A 19,624-nucleotide genomic window follows, 5' to 3' on the forward strand; every position below is an offset into this window, starting at 1 on the left:
GCCCCCTGTCTATGGTGATGGTAGAACCTCCTCTCCTCTAGGTGTAGAGGATGCCCCCTGTCTATGGTGATGGTAGAACCTCCTCTCCTCTAGGTGTAGAGGATGCCCCCTGTCTATGGTGATGGTAGAACCTCCTCTCCTCTAGGTGTAGAGGATGCCCCCTGTCTATGGTGATGGTAGAACCTCCTCTCCTCTAGGTGTAGAGGATGCCCCCTGTCTTTGGTGATGGTAGAACCTCCTCTCCTCTAGGTGTAGAGGATGCCCCCGTCTATGGTGATGGTAGAACCTCCTCTCCTCTAGGTGTAGAGGATGCCCCCTGTCTATGGTGATGGTAGATCCTCCTCTCCTCTAGGTGTAGAGGATGCCCCCTGTCTATGGTGATGGTAGATCCTCCTCTCCTCTAGGTGTAGAGGATGCCCCCTGTCTATGGTGATGGTAGAACCTCCTCTCCTCTAGGTGTAGAGGATGTCCCCTGTCTATGGTGATGGTAGAACCTCCTCTCCTCTAGGTGTAGAGGATGTCCCCTGTCTATGGTGATGGTAGTACCTCCTCTCCTCTAGGTGTAGAAGATGCCTCCTGTCTATGGTGATGGTAGAACCTCCTCTCCCCTAGGTGTAGAGGATGCCTCCTGTCTATGGTGATGGTAGAACCTCCTCTCCCCTAGGTGTAGAGGATGCCTCCTGTCTATGGTGATGGTAGAACCTCCTCCCCTCTAGGTGTAGAGGATGCCTCCTGTCTATGGTGATGGTAGAACCTCCTCTCCTCTAGGTGTAGAGGATGTCCCCTGTCTATGGTGATGGTAGAACCTCCTCCCCTCTAGGTGTAGAGGATGCCCCCTGTCTATGGTGATGGTAGTACCTCCTCTCCTCTAGGTGTAGAAGATGCCTCCTGTCTATGGTGATGGTAGAACCTCCTCTCCCCTAGGTGTAGAGGATGCCTCCTGTCTATGGTGATGGTAGAACCTCCTCCCCTCTAGGTGTAGAGGATGCCTCCTGTCTATGGTGATGGTAGAACCTCCTCTCCTCTAGGTGTAGAGGATGTCCCCTGTCTATGGTGATGGTAGAACTGCCTCTGCTCTAGGTGTAGAGGATGCCCCCTGTCTATGGTGATGGTAGAATCGCCTCCCCTCTAGGTGTAGAGGATGCCCCCTGTCTATGGTGATGGTAGAACCTCCTCTCCTCTAGGTGTAGAGGATGCCCCCTGTCTATGGTGATGGCAGAATCTCCTCTCCTCTAGGTGTAGAGGATGCCCCCTGTCTATGGTGATGGTAGAACCGCCTCTCCTCTAGATGTAGAGGATGCTCCCTGTCTATGGTGATGGTAGAACCTCCTCTCCTCTAGGTGTAGAGGATGCCCCCTGTCTATGGTGATGGCAGAATCTCCTCTCCTCTAGGTGTAGAGGATGCCTCCTGTCTATGGTGATGGTAAAACCTCCTCTCCTCTAGGTGTAGAGGATGCCCCCTGTCTATGGTGATGGTAGAATCTCCTCTCCTCTAGGTGTAGAGGATGCCCCCTGTCTATGGTGATGGTAGAACCTCCTCTCCTCTAGGTGTAGATGATGTCCCCTGTCTATGGTGATGGTAGAACCTCCTCTCCTCTAGGTGTAGAGGATGCCCCCTGTCTATGGTGATGGTAGAACCTCCTCTCCTCTAGGTGTAGAGGATGCCCCCTGTCTATGGTGATGGCAGAATCTCCTCTCCTCTAGGTGTAGAGGATGCCCCCTGTCTATGGTGATGGTAGAACCTCCTCTCCTCTAGGTGTAGAGGATGCCCCCCGTCTATGGTGATGATAGCACCTCCTCTCCTCTAGGTGTAGAGGATGTCCCCTGTCTATGGTGATGGTAGAACGTCCTCTCCTCTAGATGTAGAGGATGCTCCCTGTCTATGGTGATGGTAGAATCGCCTCTTCTCATGGTGTAGAGGATGCCCCCTGTCTATGGTGATGGTAGAACCTCCTCTCCTCTAGGTGTAGAGGACGCCCCCTGTCTATGGTGATGGTAGAACCTCTTCTCCTCTAGGTGTAGAGGATACCCCCTGTCTATGGTGATGGTAGAACCTCCTCTCCTCTAGGTGTAGAGGATGCCCCCTGTCTATGGTGATGGTAGAACCTCCTCTCCTCTAGGTGTAGAGGATGTCCCCTGTCTATGGTGATGGTAGAACCTCCTCTCCTCTAGGTGTAGAGGATGCCCCCTGTCTATGGTGATGGTAGAACCTCCTCTCCTCTAGGTGTAGAGGATGCCCCCTGTCTATGGTGATGGTAGAACCTCCTCTCCTCTAGGTGTAGAGGATGCCCCCTGTCTATGGTGATGGTAGAACCCCCTCTCCTCTAGGTGTAGAGGATGCCCCCTGTCTATGGTGATGCTCACTGTGTCCGTTCATCCCTTGAAGTGTGCAAGTGACCAGCCTTTAAACCATATGGGAGACAAGGCAGGCAACGTGTAGGAGATGTCCTGGTGGCCGGTTCCGTCTTGTGTAGTGCAAGATTCTTCAGATGATAAAATCATTGAATTTGAACCTCTGTGTAGGAGCAGGATACAGACCCCTCGTTATCCTTTGTCTTATCATACTGCGTTACTCTTCTGTCTCAGCCATGTACAGCCACTATAATAGACACCATGATGGGTATCAGGGTGACAGTGGTCGGCCCTCACCTTCTAGGCCCCTTTACCAGTGCACAGGTATCACCAGGGGCGGACTGGCCATTAACTCCACCGGGAGAAATCCCGGTGGGCCGACCTGTCTGGGTGATCTGGGGCCGGTCCGTGCAGGAGCATGTGACACAGTGCAGGCTGACAGCACAGAGAGCAGCCTCACCTACACTACAGGCTGCCCGTGCACTGTACTGGGGTCAGCAGCAGAGAGTCTGATGGAAGCTGCTGCCCCTGTGATTAGCAAACAGCTGGTTACAGCTACACGGAGCTCTGCACCGCTCCAGATAGGACAGCGCTGAGGTCAGGCACAGGGCACTGCTCCGGCCCCTCCTCCCACAACCAGGAAGCACGGCTCCAGATAGGACAGCGCTGAGGTCAGGCACAGGGCACTGCTCCGGCCCCTCCTCCCATAACCAGGAAGCAGGAGGCTGCTAGACGGGACGGAGAGGCTGGGGAGGGACACAAGCCATGTGTATGGAGATCTCAGCCCTGCCAGGCAGCTGCTTCCCTGCACATTGATTCTCCCCACAAAGAACTTTGTTACTCTCATAAATAGTGAGTGCAGAAATGTGTAAAGTATTTTCTTACACTTTATTGAATATTTATGTGAGATATATATATATATGTAATGTCTGGTCTGGGTGTAGTCTGCCGGCATTGCATGGAGAAAGCTTGTAGGCTGAGCTCTCAATACAGAGCAGGTGTCAGCCCCTGTGGTATACAGCCCGCCAGCCCCTGTGGTATACAGCCCGCCAGCCCCTGTGGTATACAGCCCGCCAGCCCCTGTGGCATACAGCCCGCCAGCCCCTGTGGCATACAGCCCGCCAGCCCCTGTGGTGTACAGCCCGCCAGCCCCTGTGGTATATAGCCGGCCATCCCCTGTGGTATACAGCCAGCCAGCCCCTGTGGTATACAGCCCGCCAGCCCCTGTGGTATACAGCCAGCCAGCCCCTGTGGCATACAGCCCGCCAGCCCCTGTGGCATACAGCCTGCCCAGCCCCTGTAGCATACAGCCCGCCAGCCCCTGTGGTATACAGCCCGCCAGCCCCTGTGGCATACAGCCCGCCAGCCCCTGTGGCATACAGCCCGCCAGCCCCTGTGGCATACAGCCCGCCAGCCCCTGTGGCATACAGCCCGCCAGCCCCTGTGGTATACAGCCCGCCAGCCCCTGTGGTATACAGCCCGCCAGCCCCTGTGGCATACAGCCCGCCAGCCACTGTGGTATACAGCCCGCCAGCCCCTGTAGTATACAGCCCGCCAGCCCCTGTAGTATACAGCCCGCCAGCCCCTGTGGCATATAGCCACCAGCCCCTGTGGTATACAGCCCGCCAGCCCCTGTGGTATACAGCCCACCAGCCCCTGTGGTATACAGCCCGCCAGCCCCTGTGGCATACAGCCCGCCAGCCCCTGTGGTATACAGCCCGCCAGCCCCTGTGGTATACAGCCCGCCAGCCCCTGTGGCATACAGCCCGCCAGCCCCTGTGGTATACAGCCCGCCAGCCCCTGTGTTATACAGCCCGCCAGCCCCTGTAGTATACAGCCCGCCAGCCCCTGTGGCATATAGCCACCAGCCCCTGTGGTATACAGCCCGCCAGCCCCTGTGGTATACAGCACGCCAGCCCCTGTGGTATACAGCCCGCCAGCCCCTGTGTTATACAGCCCGCCAGCCCCTGTAGTATACAGCCCGCCAGCCCCTGTGGTATACAGCCCGCCAGCCCCTGTGGTATACAGCCCACCAGCCCCTGTGGTATACAGCCCGCCAGCCCTTGTGGTATACAGCCCGCCAGCCCCTGCTCCCCCCAGTATATAGCCTGCAGCCCCTGCTCCCCCCAGTATATAGCCTGCAGCCCCTGCTCCCCCCAGTATATAGCCTGCAGCCCCTGCTCCCCCCAGTATATAGCCTGCAGCCCCTGCTCCCCCCAGTATATAGCCTGCAGCCCCTGCTCCCCCCAGTATATAGCCTGCAGCCCCTGCTCCCCCCAGTATATAGCCTGCAGCCCCTGCTCCCCCCAGTATATAGCATGCAGCCACTATCCCCAAAATAATGCCTGTAGGAAAAAAACTAAGTGTACTCACCTTCCGATGCCAAAGGCAGGTTACCTTCTATGCATCAATGCTCCGGTAGGTCCTTTTCTATTCATTGATGGTCCAGCATCGTCTCCGAGTCCTCGGCTGTCCGTTGCAGGCACTATGATGCCAGCCGCTCGCTGCTGACCGCGCAGGGTCATGGACCTGATGCTGGAGCATCGATGGATAGAAGAGGAACTGCCTGCGGGCATTGGAAAGTAAGTACACTTTTTGTTTTTCTTCTAGACTTTAGTATAAGCCGAGTTAGGGTTTTTCAGCAAATTTTTTGTAGTGAAAAACTTGGCTTATACTCGAATGTATATGGTATACAGGCAGTCCCCGGGTTACGTACAAGATAGGGTCTGGAGGTTTGTTCTTAAGTTGAATTTGTATGTAAGTCGAAACTGTATATTTTATCATTGTAGATCCAGACAAAAAAAAATTTGGCCCCAGTGACAATTGGAGTTTAAACATTTTTTGCTGTAATGGGACCAAAGATTATCAATAAAGCTTCATTACAGACACCTTACAGCTGATCATTGCAATCTGGGACTATAGTAAAGCATTCAGAAAGCTTCCCCAGAGGTCAGAGGGGTCTGCCTGTAACTATGGGTTGTCTGTAAGTCGGGTGTCCTTAAGTAGGGGACCGCCTGTATACATGGAAAAATTTTAAAGTTATAGGGTTGAGTGTTGTGTATCTAAACGGGTTTGTGTATTGCTCCTCTGCACACCACTGTAGATTAATATTTTCCATGGAAATATCTTGTATAGGGGGCAGTATTATAGTAGTTATATTCCAGTACATAGGGGACAGTATTATAGTAGTTATATTCTTGTACATAGGGGACAGTATTATAGTAGTTATATTCTTGTACATAGGGGGCAGTATTATAGTAGTTATATTCTTGTACATAGGGGGCAGGATTATAGTAGTTATATTCTTGTACATAGGGGGCAGTATTATAGTAGTTATATTCCTGTACATAGGGGACAGTATTATAGTAGTTATATTCCTGTACATAGGGGGGCAGTATTATAGTAGTTATATTCCTGTACATAGGGGGGCAGTATTATAGTAGTTATATTCCTGTACATAGGGAGCAGTATTATAGTAGTTATATTCCTGTACATAGGGGGTAGTATTATAGTAGTTATATTCCTGTACATAGGAGGCAGTATTATAGTAGTTATATTCCTGTACATAGGAGGCAGTATTATAGTAGTTATATTCCTGTACATAGGGGGCAGTATTATAGTAGTTATATTCCTGTACATAGGGGGCAGTATTATAGTAGTTATATTCCTGTACATAGGGGGGCAGTATTATAGTAGTTATATTCCTGTACATAGGAGGCAGTATTATAGTAGTTATATTCCTGTACATAGGGGGCAGTATTATAGTAGTTATATTCCTGTACATAGGGGGCAGTATTATAGTAGTTATATTCCTGTACATAGGGGGCAGTATTATAGTAGTTATATTCTTGTACATAGGGGGCAGTATTATAGTAGTTATATTCTTGTACATAGGGGGCAGTATTATAGTAGTTATATTCTTGTACATAGGGGGCAGTATTATAGTAGTTATATTCTTGTACATAGGGGGCAGTATTATAGTAGTTATATTCTTGTACATAGGGGGCAGTATTATAGTAGTTATATTCTTGTACATAGGGGGCAGTATTATAGTAGTTATATTCTTGTACATAGGGGGCAGTATTATAGTAGTTATATTCTTGTACATAGGGGGCAGTATTATAGTAGTTATATTCATGTACATAAGGGGCAGTATTATAGTAGTTATATTCTTGTACATAGGGGGCAGTATTATAGTAGTTATATTCCTGTACATAGGGGGCAGTATTATAGTAGTTATATCCCTGTACATAGTAGGCAGTATTATAGTAGTTATATTCTTGTACATAGGGGGCAGGATTATAGTAGTTATATTCTTGTACATAGGGGGCAGTATTATAGTAGTTATATTCTTGTACATAGGGGGCAGTATTATAGTAGTTATATTCTTGTACATAGGGGGCAGTATTATAGTAGTTATATTCTTGTACATAAGGGGCAGTATTATAGTAGTTATATTCTTGTACATAGGGGGCAGTATTATAGTAGTTATATTCCTGTACATAGGGGGCAGTATTATAGTAGTTATATCCCTGTACATAGTAGGCAGTATTATAGTAGTTATATTCTTGTACATAGGGGGCAGGATTATAGTAGTTATATTCTTGTACATAGGGGGCAGTATAATAGTAGTTATATTCCTGTACATAGGGGGCAGTATTATAGTAGTTATATTCTTGTACATAGGGGGCAGGATTATAGTAGTTATATTCTTGTACATAGGAGGCAGTATTATAGTAGTTATATTCCTGTACATAGGGGGCAGTATTATAGTAGTTATATTCCTGTACATAGGGGGCAGTATTATAGTAGTTATATTCCTGTACATAGGGGGCAGTATTATAGTAGTTATATTCCTGTACATAGGAGGCAGTATTATAGTAGTTATATTCCTGTACATAGGGGGCAGTATTATAGTAGTTATATTCCTGTACATAGGGGGCAGTATTATAGTAGTTATATTCCTGTACATAGGGGGCAGTATTATAGTAGTTATATTCTTGTACATAGGGGGCAGGATTATAGTAGTTATATTCTTGTACATAGGGGGCAGTATTATAGTAGTTATATTCCTGTACATAGGGGCAGTATTATAGTAGTTATATTCTTGTACATAGGGGGCAGGATTATAGTAGTTATATTCTTGTACATAGGAGGCAGTATTATAGTAGTTATATTCCTGTACATAGGGGGCAGTATTATAGTAGTTATATTCCTGTACATAGGGGGCAGTATTATAGTAGTTATATTCCTGTACATAGGGGGCAGTATTATAGTAGTTATATTCCTGTACATAGGAGGCAGTATTATAGTAGTTATATTCCTGTACATAGGGGGCAGTATTATAGTAGTTATATTCCTGTACATAGGGGGCAGTATTATAGTAGTTATATTCCTGTACATAGGGGGCAGTATTATAGTAGTTATATTCTTGTACATAGGGGGCAGTATTATAGTAGTTATATTCCTGTACATAGGGGGCAGTATTATAGTAGTTATATCCCTGTACATAGGGGGCAGTATTATAGTAGTTATATTCTTGTACATAGGGGGCAGGATTATAGTAGTTATATTCTTGTACATAGGGGGCAGGATTATAGTAGTTATATTCTTGTACATAGGGGGCAGGATTATAGTAGTTATATTCTTGTACATAGGAGGCAGTATTATAGTAGTTATATTCCTGTACATAGGGGGCAGTATTATAGTAGTTATATTCCTGTACATAGGGGGCAGTATTATAGTAGTTATATTCCTGTACATAGGGGGCAGTATTATAGTAGTTATATTCCTGTACATAGGGGGCAGTATTATAGTAGTTATATTCCTGTACATAGGGGGCAGTATTATAGTAGTTATATTCCTGTACATAGGAGGCAGTATTATAGTAGTTATATTCCTGTACATAGGGGGCAGTATTATAGTAGTTATATTCCTGTACATAGGGGGCAGTATTATAGTAGTTATATTCCTGTACATAGGGGGCAGTATTATAGTAGTTATATTCCTGTACATAGGGGGCAGTATTATAGTAGTTATATTCCTGTACATAGGGGGCAGTATTATAGTAGTTATATTCCTGTACATAGGGGGCAGTATTATAGTAGTTATATTCTTGTACATAAGGGGCAGTATTATAGTAGTTATATTCTTGTACATAGGGGGCAGTATTATAGTAGTTATATTCCTGTACATAGGGGGCAGTATTATAGTAGTTATATTCTTGTACATAGGGGGCAGGATTATAGTAGTTATATTCTTGTACATAGGAGGCAGTATTATAGTAGTTATATTCCTGTACATAGGGGGCAGTATTATAGTAGTTATATTCCTGTACATAGGGGGCAGTATTATAGTAGTTATATTCCTGTACATAGGGGGCAGTATTATAGTAGTTATATTCTTGTACATAGGGGGCAGTATTATAGTAGTTATATTCTTGTACATAGGGGGCAGTATTATAGTAGTTATATTCTTGTACATAGGGGGCAGTATTATAGTAGTTATATTCTTGTACATAGGGGGCAGTATTATAGTAGTTATATTCCTGTACATAGGGGGCAGTATTATAGTAGTTATATTCTTGTACATAGGGGGCAGTATTATAGTAGTTATATTCCTGTACATAGGGGGCAGTATTATAGTAGTTATATTCTTGTACATAGGGGGCAGTATTATAGTAGTTATATTCCTGTACATAGGGGGCAGTATTACAGTAGTTATATTCTTGTACATAGGGGGCAGTATTATAGTAGTTATATTCTTGTACATAGGGGGCAGTATTATAGTAGTTATATTCCTGTACATAGGGGGCAGTATTATAGTAGTTATATTCCTGTACATAGGGGGCAGTATTATAGTAGTTATATTCCTGTACATAGGGAGCAGTATTATAGTAGTTATATTCTTGTACATAGGGGGCGGTATTATAGTAGTTATATCCCTGTACATAGGGAGCAGTATTATAGTAGTTATATTCTTGTACATAGGGGGCGGTATTATAGTAGTTATATCCCTGTACATAGGGGGCGGTATTATAGTAGTTATATCCCTGTACATAGGGGGCGGTATTATAGTAGTTATATTCTTGTACATAGGAGGCAGTATTATAGTAGTTATATTCCTGTACATAGGGGGCAGTATTATAGTAGTTATATTCTTGCACATTGGGGGCAGTATTATAGTAGTTATATTCTTGCACATTGGGGGCAGTATTATAGTAGTTATATTCTTGTACATAGGGGGCAGTATTATAGTAGTTATATTCCAGTACATAGCGGGCAGTATTATAGTAGTTATATTCTTGTACATAGGGGGCAGTATTATAGTAGTTATATTCTTGTACATAGGGGGCAGTATTATAGTAGTTATATTCTTGTACATAGGGGGCAGTATTATAGTAGTTATATTCTTGTACATAGGGGGCAGTATTATAGTAGTTATATTCTTGTACATAGGGGGCAGTATTATAGTAGTTATATTCCTGTACATAGGGAGCAGTATTATAGTAGTTATATTCCTGTACATAGGGAGCAGTATTATAGCTCATGTGGCAGCATATACCGGTGCGCTGTGTGCACTACAGCTCATGTGGCAGCATATACCGTGGCGCTGTGTGCACTACAGCCTATGTGGAAGCATATACCGTGGCGCTGTGTGCACTACAACTCATGTGGCAGCATATACCGTGGTGCTGTGTGCACTACAACTCATGTGGCAGCATATACCGTGGCGCTGTGTGCACTACACCTTATGTGGCAGCATATACCGCGGCGCTGTGTGCACTACAGCTCATGTGGCAGCATATACCGTGGCGCTGTGTGCACTACAGCTCATGTGGCAGCATATAGTGTGGCGCTGTGTGCACTACAGCTCATGTGGCAGCATATACCGGGGCGCTGTGTGCACTACAGCTCATGTGGCAGCATATACTGTGGCGCTGTGTGCACTACAGCTCATGTGGCAGCATATACCAGGGCGCAGTGTGCACTACAGCTCATGTGGCTGCATATACCGGGGCGCTGTGTGCACTACAGCTCATGTGGCAGCATATACCGGGGCGCTGTGTGCACTACACCTCATGTGGCAGCATATACCGTGGCGCTGTGTACACTACAGCTCATGTGGCAGCATATACCGGGGCGCTGTGTGCACTACAGCCCATGTGGCTGCATATACCGGGGCGCTGTGTGCGCTACAGCTCATGTGGCAGCATATACCGGGGCGCTGTGTGCACTACAGCTCATGTGGCAGCATATACCGGGGCGCTGTGTGCACTACAGCCCATGTGGCAGCATATACCGGGGCGCTGTGTGCACTACACCTTATGTGGCAGCATATACCGGGGCGCTGTGTGCACTACAGCCCATGTGGCAGCATATACCGGGGCGCTGTGTGCACTACAGCCCATGTGGCAGCATATACCGGGGCGCTGTGTGCACTACAGCTCATGTGGCAGCATATACCGTGGCGCTGTGTGCACTACAGCTCATGTGGTGGCATATACCGTGGCGCTGTGTGCACTACACCTTATGTGGCAGCATATACCGGGGCGCTGTGTGCACTACAGCTCATGTGGCAGCATATACCGTGGCGCTGTGTGCACTACAGCTCATGTGGTGGCATATACCGTGGCGCTGTGTGCACTACACCTTATGTGGCAGCATATACCGGGGCGCTGTGTGCACTACAGCCCATGTGGCAGCATATACCGGGGCGCTGTGTGCACTACAGCTCATGTGGCAGCATATACCGTGGCGCTGTGTGCACTACAGCTCATGTGGTGGCATATACCGTGGCGCTGTGTGCACTACACCTTATGTGGCAGCATATACCGGGGCGCTGTGTGCACTACAGCTCATGTGGCAGCATATACCGGGGCGCTGTGTGCACTACAGCTCATGTGGCAGCATATACCGGGGCGCTGTGTGCACTACAGCTCATGTGGCAGCATATACCGGGGCGCTGTGTGCACTACAGCTCATGTGGCAGCATATACCGTGGCGCTGTGTGCACGGCAGCTCATGTGGCTGCATATACCGGGGCGCTGTGTGCACTACAGCTCATGTGGCAGCATATACCGTGGCGCTGTGTGCACTACAGCTCATGTGGTGGCATATACCGTGGCGCTGTGTGCACGGCGACCTTTGTTCTGCAGATTATGTTTCCAGCCTCTGAGCTGTGAATAGTTGGCAGCAGCAGCAGAGGGGCAGAGCCTAAGGTTCTCCTGTCCCTGGGCCCCAGGAAGGAAACGCAGCAGAGCTGAGACTTCTCCGCAGCTGCAGGACGGTGAGTTCCCAGATACCAGGACCCCACACATATTCCTGGGCCTTCATCAGAACAGAGGGATCGGACTGATCGCAACGTGTAGTCAGCACCTGCACTACATACATGTCACATGTCCGGGATTGCAGAGTAGTTTGGGGGGGGGGGGGGGGGGAGGCAAGTTTTACATAACTCTCCAAGTTCTAGTACTGCTTCGCCTCTGTAGTAGTGAGCGCAGGAGTCGGGAACTGTACAGGAGCCTGGTGCTGGATTCCACGTGAAGAAATATGAGAACTTAGTTTTCATTTCACCAGATGAGAAAGTAAGGATGATCCCTATAACTGCATTATAATTATTGGTTATGAAGTGGTCACTGCTATCCTGCCAGTACAAGCTCAATGATGACGTACAAACTATCAGATTTTTAAGGGTGAGTTCATGTGTCATGGATAGACCACAATGTCAGAAATGGGAATCCTTGCATCTTGTTGACATACGGTACAAGGAGCCCCTGCTTCCCTGGTAAATTGCAGCACCCAATGGTAATTGTGATGACAGCAGGGACTCCTTACATCATCATATGACTATAATGCACAGTCCAGTTCTCTGCACTGTGTTCGGTCCGTGAAAGCCAGGCATCATAATCACGGATCGACCATAGTGCTCGGAGATGGGATTCCTTGCATCCTATTGATAAATGATGCTAGGAGCACCTGCTAACCCGCAGCACCAAACTGTACTCGTGATTACAGCAGGAAGCAGGGGCTCCTTGCATCATCATATCATTATGCACATTATGAGTCCCATTATCTGCCCTGTGGTTAGTCTGTGAAACCAGGAATTGTAATCACAGATTAAACATGGTGACGGAGACGGGATTCCTTGCATCCTACTGATATGATACAAGGTGCCCTAGTTTTCCTGCTAAACCGCAGCAACAAACTGTAATAATGAGGACTGCAGGAAGCAGGGACTCCTTGGATCATCCCGTCCTCTGGACTGTGGTCAGTCCATGAAGACCTGTCAGCGTATTCGCAGATCTACCTCAGTACTAGAGATTATGGGATTCCTTGCATCCTGTTTATATACGTTACAAGAAACCCTGCTTACCCGTCTAAACCAAAGCACCATACTGTTATCATGACAGCATGAAGCAGGGAGTCCATGCACCATCCTATCACTATGATGCATGGAGTCCCATCCTGTGCACTGTGGTTGTTCTTTGAAACCCAGGCATCGTAACCAGAACCACAACCAGGACATGCCGCCTTCTACACATGTTCCTTGCAGATTTTGGAATGAAAACATGAAAAAAAAGTGAAAAGTCTCCTTTTGGGATCGCGGGGTTTTGCAATGTTTACATGTAAAACACAGAAGAGTCTAAGAACAAAACCTTCCCAGTTGCTCATGGCAACCAATCAGAGCTCAGCTTTTATTTTCCCACAGCGTTTTATAAAGTAAAAGCTGAGCTCTGATTGGTTACCACGAGCACCTAGAACTGTTCTGCGCTCAGACACTTCCGATAAATCTCTTGTTAGAAACGTATCTGCGGCTGCACCGATCCCCTGACCCAGAGCCCCTGCCCAGAGCCCCTGAGACGCTGTGTGTGAACTCAGCCTTAGGAGCGAGGACAGTGATAACAAGTCATGTGCGGGGACGTGCGGAGTATCACAGTAATATGAATGATGGCCGCTCGCAGCACGTAACACGTCTCCTCACTTTACAACTTGTACAATGTTTTACAGGTCACAGGTCGCATTACACAACTTTATACAGGCTCCGGCCTTCAGCAGATTATGACTATAGGGGCAATAAACCTAGAAAGAAAGCGCTTACCTACGAGCCAAGTGTGAACACGGCCTGTCAGGGGGAGATTTATCAGAAGTACCTGAGGTAAATCACCTCTCCTCAGCTGTTGTATATGCTTTCAAACGCAAAGAAAACGCAGGTCAAAACGCGACGTGTGAACGCGCCCTAAGGGTGATGCCACACATGGCGTTTTGAAACCGTTTTTGGTTCGTTAAGCAATCCGTTAAAAACGCATCCGTTTGACAGGTTTTCCGAATTTGTGCAATTAAAAATAGACAAAAAAAGATGCGTTTTTAAAAACTGGATGCGTTTTTTAACGGATTGCTCAAAAATGGTTTCAAAACGCCATGTGTGGCATCACCCTAAGGGCGCGTTCACACGTTCCGCTAGCGTCGTGTTCATAACGCGACGCTAGTGCACAGTGGGCGGGGCTCGGGCCGATCGCATATGCGTTTCCCGGGAAACGCATGCAATTAATAACCCGATCGCATGCGTTTCTCTGGAAACGCATATGCGATCGCCCCAAACTCCGCCCCCTGTGCTAGTGGAACGTGTGAACGCGCCCTCAGGGTGGTGGAACAGGTGGCGTTTTTAGGCAGTTTTTAAGCAGTCCGTAAAAAAAAGGCATCAGTTTGACCGTTTTTGTCCGTTTTCCAATTATCTTAAGATAAGTGGGAAAAATGTTCAAAAACGGATGCGTTTCCAAAAACCGCATGTGTTTTTTAATGGACTGTTACTGTTAACATTTGTGTTTACAACATGCAAAGCAAACACACAGTAATGTACGTGTTTTGTTAACATGCAGTTGCACATAACGTAATTGGGTAAATCTCCTTTCCTCGGCGCACTGACTCCTTATCCGCTCTGTACGATGATCTATAGGCGCCAGTATAAATGAATAGACCAGAAATCGCGGTTCTCAGCAGACGTTCAGGTCACACAAGTCCCCACCGCTTAGTGGTGACCAAGTGATAATCCGTCCCTTCACTAACACTTACCTGACATCTGCCCCCACCAACGCAGCTCCTGCAGGGAGTGGGACCCAGTATCCCAGCAGCATCCACGCTGACAGGCTCCGCCCCTTTGGCCCGGGTGTTTTTAATTTGCAGAAGATTGCATGGAACAGGTTTTTTTTTTTTTTTTTCTTTCTTCCCTTTTCCCATGATGCACCTCAGACTACATTGGATGGTAAGCTCCTAGGCTGCGTTTGCCTGCTGCTCTCCTATATGGTGACGTGGGGGGTTCAGAGCGCGGCTACAAGGACACGTTCACATGCAGCGTTTAGTTGCATCTACAATGTGTTAACATTAGATACACAGAGTTTCAGTAAACAAACTGTAAACATACACTGATTGCATTGCACAATGCGCTAACAAATACTACGCGGTTCTAAATGATAAGCTTGTAGCAGCGGTCGGTGTATTAAGCCTCTTTCACACGGTCAGTATTTGATCAGTATTTTGTAACCAAAACCAAAAGTTGTTCCAAAACAACTCATCTCTGTGCAGGTTCTATTTCTGGTTGACAAATACTGATGCAAAATACAGAATAAATACTGACCGTGTGAAAGTGTCCTCATGGTGGTGATGGGAACCAGAGCAGGTTTTAGAAAAAGTGGGGCCCAAAATAAAACTATATTATGAGCAGTCACAGTCAGTAAGAGGCTCCTGTAGCCCTGCACAATGATAACACCTTGTAGTTACACCCAGTAGGAGGTAAGTGTCTGTAATATGGGGCTGGAGGAGGATTCATTGTATAGGAGAGACAGGTGAGAGGGAGATGCATGATGGGAGATAAATATGGAGGATGATAGAGATTTATAGATGCAGAACTATAAAGTGTATTATATATATATGGATGATAGATATGATATCCTGTAGCTAGGAAATAGACAAATTATAGGAGATGATAACTAGACAGGTAGATGATAGATAGATATACAGACAGGAGACGGATGAGAAGCATCTTCACCTCCCAGGGTATTAAAGCAGCAATACATCCTCTGCCCACAAAGGTCCACATGCAGGGGGCCCCTTTAGGACAGGGGGCCCTGGGAAAATACCCAGTTTTCCACCCCCTAATGCCAGCCCTGATGGGTACCACACGTTATCCTTCTCCCATTAGTCACACACTAGGACAAGGGCCTGTGAATTTCTACGTCGGCAAATGCTTAGAAAACAAAACCTGCCCTGATCTGGTGTTTGTCACAGGGGAGAGTTGTGTCCTTTCTATATGACCCCAAACTTTTAATTCCATGTATTTAATCCGGGGCCGCAGTAACTTTGGGGAATTCTAGGAGTTGCTCAATGTGAGTGACCCGAGCCAATGCAATATGCCCCGAGCGGCCGTATCCTTGTGTAATACGGCAGGTTTACTCTCCGTTACCTTTGGTACTTAGGTTGTGCCAATGTTTGCTACAATGTATCAGTGTTGATAAAAGGGCTGGGAGAGGGATTTGTTATTCTGTATTTCTGTGTCAAATTTATAAACTGTTTGATACATTTTACATTTTTAAAGGGGTTGTCCAGATGTAGAAAACATGGCTGCCTTCTTCTAGAAACCGTTCTTCTCCTGACCATGGCTAGTGTGCAGGAGGGCAGCAATACTGGCACACACCAGGGTCAAGTGCTGCTGTTTTTTTTGGGGAAAAAAAAGTTATGTTTTTTTAACCACAGGCCCATCCCTTTAATTGTTATCCCAAGTCCACAGGATCTGATTGGTGGGAGTCTGGAACCACTAATTGACGGAGTGGCTGGTGGAGCAAGTATCTTCCCGCTCCAAGACTTGCGATGCGAGGTCCATAGGTGGTTCGGATCAGTGAGAACCCCAGGGGTCAGACCCCCACACATCAGATTGTTGTCCTCTGACCTGTGAATAGGGGTGAACAATTGAACATAAGACAACACTTTTAAGTCTTCCCAGACATGTTACTCCCCTTTCCATGCCTTCATTTTATTAAAGTATCACTACTTTATTTTTTTTTGCCAACTTTTTGAAAGTTAGACCGAAATTTTTCCATTCCCATATTTTAAGACATTTTGAAGCCAGAAATTGTTGGATAAATGTCCATTCACCTCGATAATTGAATGGATCTGTCAAAATCTTTATACTGTTTCATGGAACATATAGAGCAGTGGTGGCGAACCTATGGCACGGGTGCCAGAGGCGGCACTCAGAGCCCTTTTTGTGGGCACCCTGGCCATCGCCCCAGATGCAATTCCAAGCAACTTAAAAGATGCTGCTTTCAGTCCTATTTTGATACGTACTTCGCTACTTGAGACTGTAGGAAGAAGGAGAAAAAGACAGGGCCAAATTATCTGTGTACAGAGGGAAACTGGAAAGAAGCTAAAATGATGAAAATTGTCAATTTTTCTACTGTGTTGCTCTCTTCAGGAGGCCAATATGATTGAAAGTTGTTGAAAAGGGAGCAATAAGTTACTGCTTTAATTTTTGGGTGGCACCTCGCGGTAAATAAGCGGGGTTTTGGGTTACCGTTTGGGCACTCAGCCTCTAAAAGGTTTGCCATCACTGATATAGAGGAATAACTAGAATTCTATGTATATATCAGCGAGCGAGGCCTGGAATCTAAGATTTCCATAACGTGAAGGATTCTTCATGTCGTGTTGAGCTTGTTCTTGTATGTGACCTGATATTCTCTCATTGTAGGGTTCAAGCAGCCACGTGACCCACGTTGAAGTGACCACACACTTTACTAAGGTGTTAGCTAAGAAAATGTCGGCCCTCTCTGCAGCGATACAGTCAATGGTTGAGAACTTCCATCGCCACCGCTTGCCTCTGCTCTGTGCTGCCGGCCTTGGAGTCACAGCTGTTGCTTCTTGGATGTGGTGGAGAAAGACACATGGGGGACACGTGGAGCTGAAGAAAGTGGGGACAATCTCCCAGTTACTCATATACCCCATCAAGTCATGTAAAGCCATCTCCGTACAGGAAGCTGAATGTCTGGAGCTGGGGTTAAGACATGGAGACCTTGGAGATCGTCATTGGCTGGTGGTGACCGAGGATGGACAGATGGTGACCGGACGGCAGGAGCCAAGAATCGTGCTGATCTCTGTCACCGACTGTGGAGACACGCTCTGCCTTGAAGCCCCAGGGATGGAGAAGATAAAGGTCCCAGTGGTGCAACCCAAGAGTAACAAAATTCTAGACTGCCGCGTATTTAGCCGTGACATCCAAGGTCGGGATTGTGGAGATGAGGTTTCTCGTTGGCTGACCTCCTACTTCCAGAGTAGTTCCCCTTACCGCTTGGTGCATTTCGAGCCCGATGTGATGAAACCACGCAAGGCCCAGGAGGCAGAAAAACCATTCCGTGAGAAAGATGTCATCGCTTATCCGGATGCCAGTCCCATCATGCTGCTGTCCGAAACATCCCTGCAAGAACTCAACAGACGGATGGAAAAACCCGTCTCCTTGGCCAATTTCCGACCTTGCATCGTCGTGTCTGGGTGTGAGGCCTTCTCCGAGGATGGATGGGAAGATCTCAAGGTGGGAAGCATCACGCTGAAGAGGGTCATGGCATGCGGACGATGCATCTTGACCACAGTGGACCCCAACACTGGCATTATGAGCCGGCAGGAACCACTGGATACTCTGAGAACCTTCCGAATGAGTGATGAGTCCCTCAGCTACCTCTACAAAAAAGCCCCTCTCTTCGGGCAGTATTATGGGGTTGAGAAAACTGGGAAGTTGAGGGTTGGAGATCCAGTGTATCTGGCGGTCCGCAGGGGATAGAACCTATGAGGCTTGTTACTAAGCAGGACCTGCACTATAGCTTAAACTGGAGTAATAAGAGGGCACTTACCCCAAGCTACTGCTCCTCCAATCTGTATGGACACCATGACTGGGAGGTCCTCACCCGGCCAATGGTCCTGAATGGCAAATCTTCCTGACTAGTCAGGGACAAGGGATTGGGGGTATGTTGCTGCACACTTATACGGTACCTGGGGGGATTGGGGGTACATAGCTGCACACTTATGTGGTATATGGGGGGATTGGGGGTACATAGCTGCACACTTATACGGTACCTGGGGGGATTGGGGGTACATAGCTGCACACTTATACGGTACATGGGGGGATTGGGGGTACATAGCTGCACACTTATACGGTACCTGGGGGGATTGGGGGTACATAGCTGCACACTTATGTGGTATATGGGGGGATTGGGGGTACATAGCTGCACACTTATGTGGTATATGGGGGGATTGGGGGTACATAGCTGCACACTTATACGGTACCTGGGGGGATTGGGGGTACATAGCTGCACACTTATGCGGTACCTGGGGGGATTGGGGGTACATAGCAGCTATGAGTGGTATATGTGGTATATGGGGGGATTGGGGGTACATAGCTGCACACTTATGTGGTATATGGGGGGATTGGGGGTACATAGCTGCACACTTATGTGGTATATGGGGGGATTGGGGGTACATAGCTGCACACTTATGTGGTATATGGGGGGATTGGGGGTACATAGCTGCACACTTATGCGGTACATGGGGGGATTGGGGGTACATAGCTGCACACTTCTGGGGATTTGCTCTTCAGGACTCTCTGGGTTTGGACCATATGGGTTGTCATGTTGTCTTATGCAAAAACAATGTTAAAAAAAATCAGAACAGGAAAAAACAATCCAAAGGTTGTGTCTGGCATTGAAGTGCAGTACCACACACAACCTGAGCACACGGGGGGGGGGGGGGGAGGGGCGCTGTTTTGGAAAAATGATCAGCCATGTTTTTCTAGATATGTACAGTCCATTTAATTATCTGGTTAATTATGATTGATTTAACCCTGTGACTGCCGAGGGGCTGGTGCTAGCTGTACTCCCCAGGTAGCTTATACCGCTGTATTGTACTAATTCAGTTTTGTTAATAATAATTATGGCTCCATTTTATACCTTCTGGTGCTTAATATATAGAAATATAGATTTGGATAAAAGACTTAGTAGGAAATAATTTCGATGTTTCATAATCTGCTGTTTATATGGAAAATGTTCATCTCGTGACATAAAGTGATAGATTTTCCTTTATTCTCCGTCTGTAATAAATCTAACTGTGTGGAGCGATGGTCGTCGCTGTCTTTTTATTTATCCTTCTGTTATGTTTAGATTTTATCCTTTTAATATGAACCTTATGGACAGACGGCAGCACATTGGGGCTCATTTACTAAGGGTCCGAACGCTGCA

The 19,624-nt window shown here is 47.0% G+C and overlaps 1 protein-coding gene across 6 annotated transcripts in view; it reads left to right on the top strand.

The window, feature by feature from the left end:
- LOC140115439 (mitochondrial amidoxime-reducing component 1-like) overlaps positions 1 to 18,433 on the top strand; it is a 32,724-nt gene extending 14,291 nt beyond the window's left edge. For 2 of the 6 annotated variants that reach the window (XM_072132792.1, XM_072132798.1), the window contains exon 3: positions 17,092 to 18,433. In XM_072132792.1, coding sequence (XP_071988893.1) covers positions 17,092 to 18,174 — 1,083 coding nt within the window. In that variant the 3' untranslated portion in view covers positions 18,175 to 18,433. Of the gene's footprint in view, positions 1 to 11,525; positions 11,641 to 11,918; positions 11,939 to 13,361; positions 13,510 to 14,569; positions 14,614 to 17,091 lie in introns of those variants that run through there. The other 4 variants (XM_072132795.1, XM_072132794.1, XM_072132797.1 and 1 more) reach the window with 4 other exon arrangements.
- Positions 18,434 to 19,624: the final 1,191 nt, after the last annotated feature.

This window comes from Engystomops pustulosus, chromosome 1 (assembly GCF_040894005.1).
Source record: "Engystomops pustulosus chromosome 1, aEngPut4.maternal, whole genome shotgun sequence".
Lineage (NCBI taxonomy): Eukaryota > Metazoa > Chordata > Amphibia > Anura > Leptodactylidae > Engystomops > Engystomops pustulosus.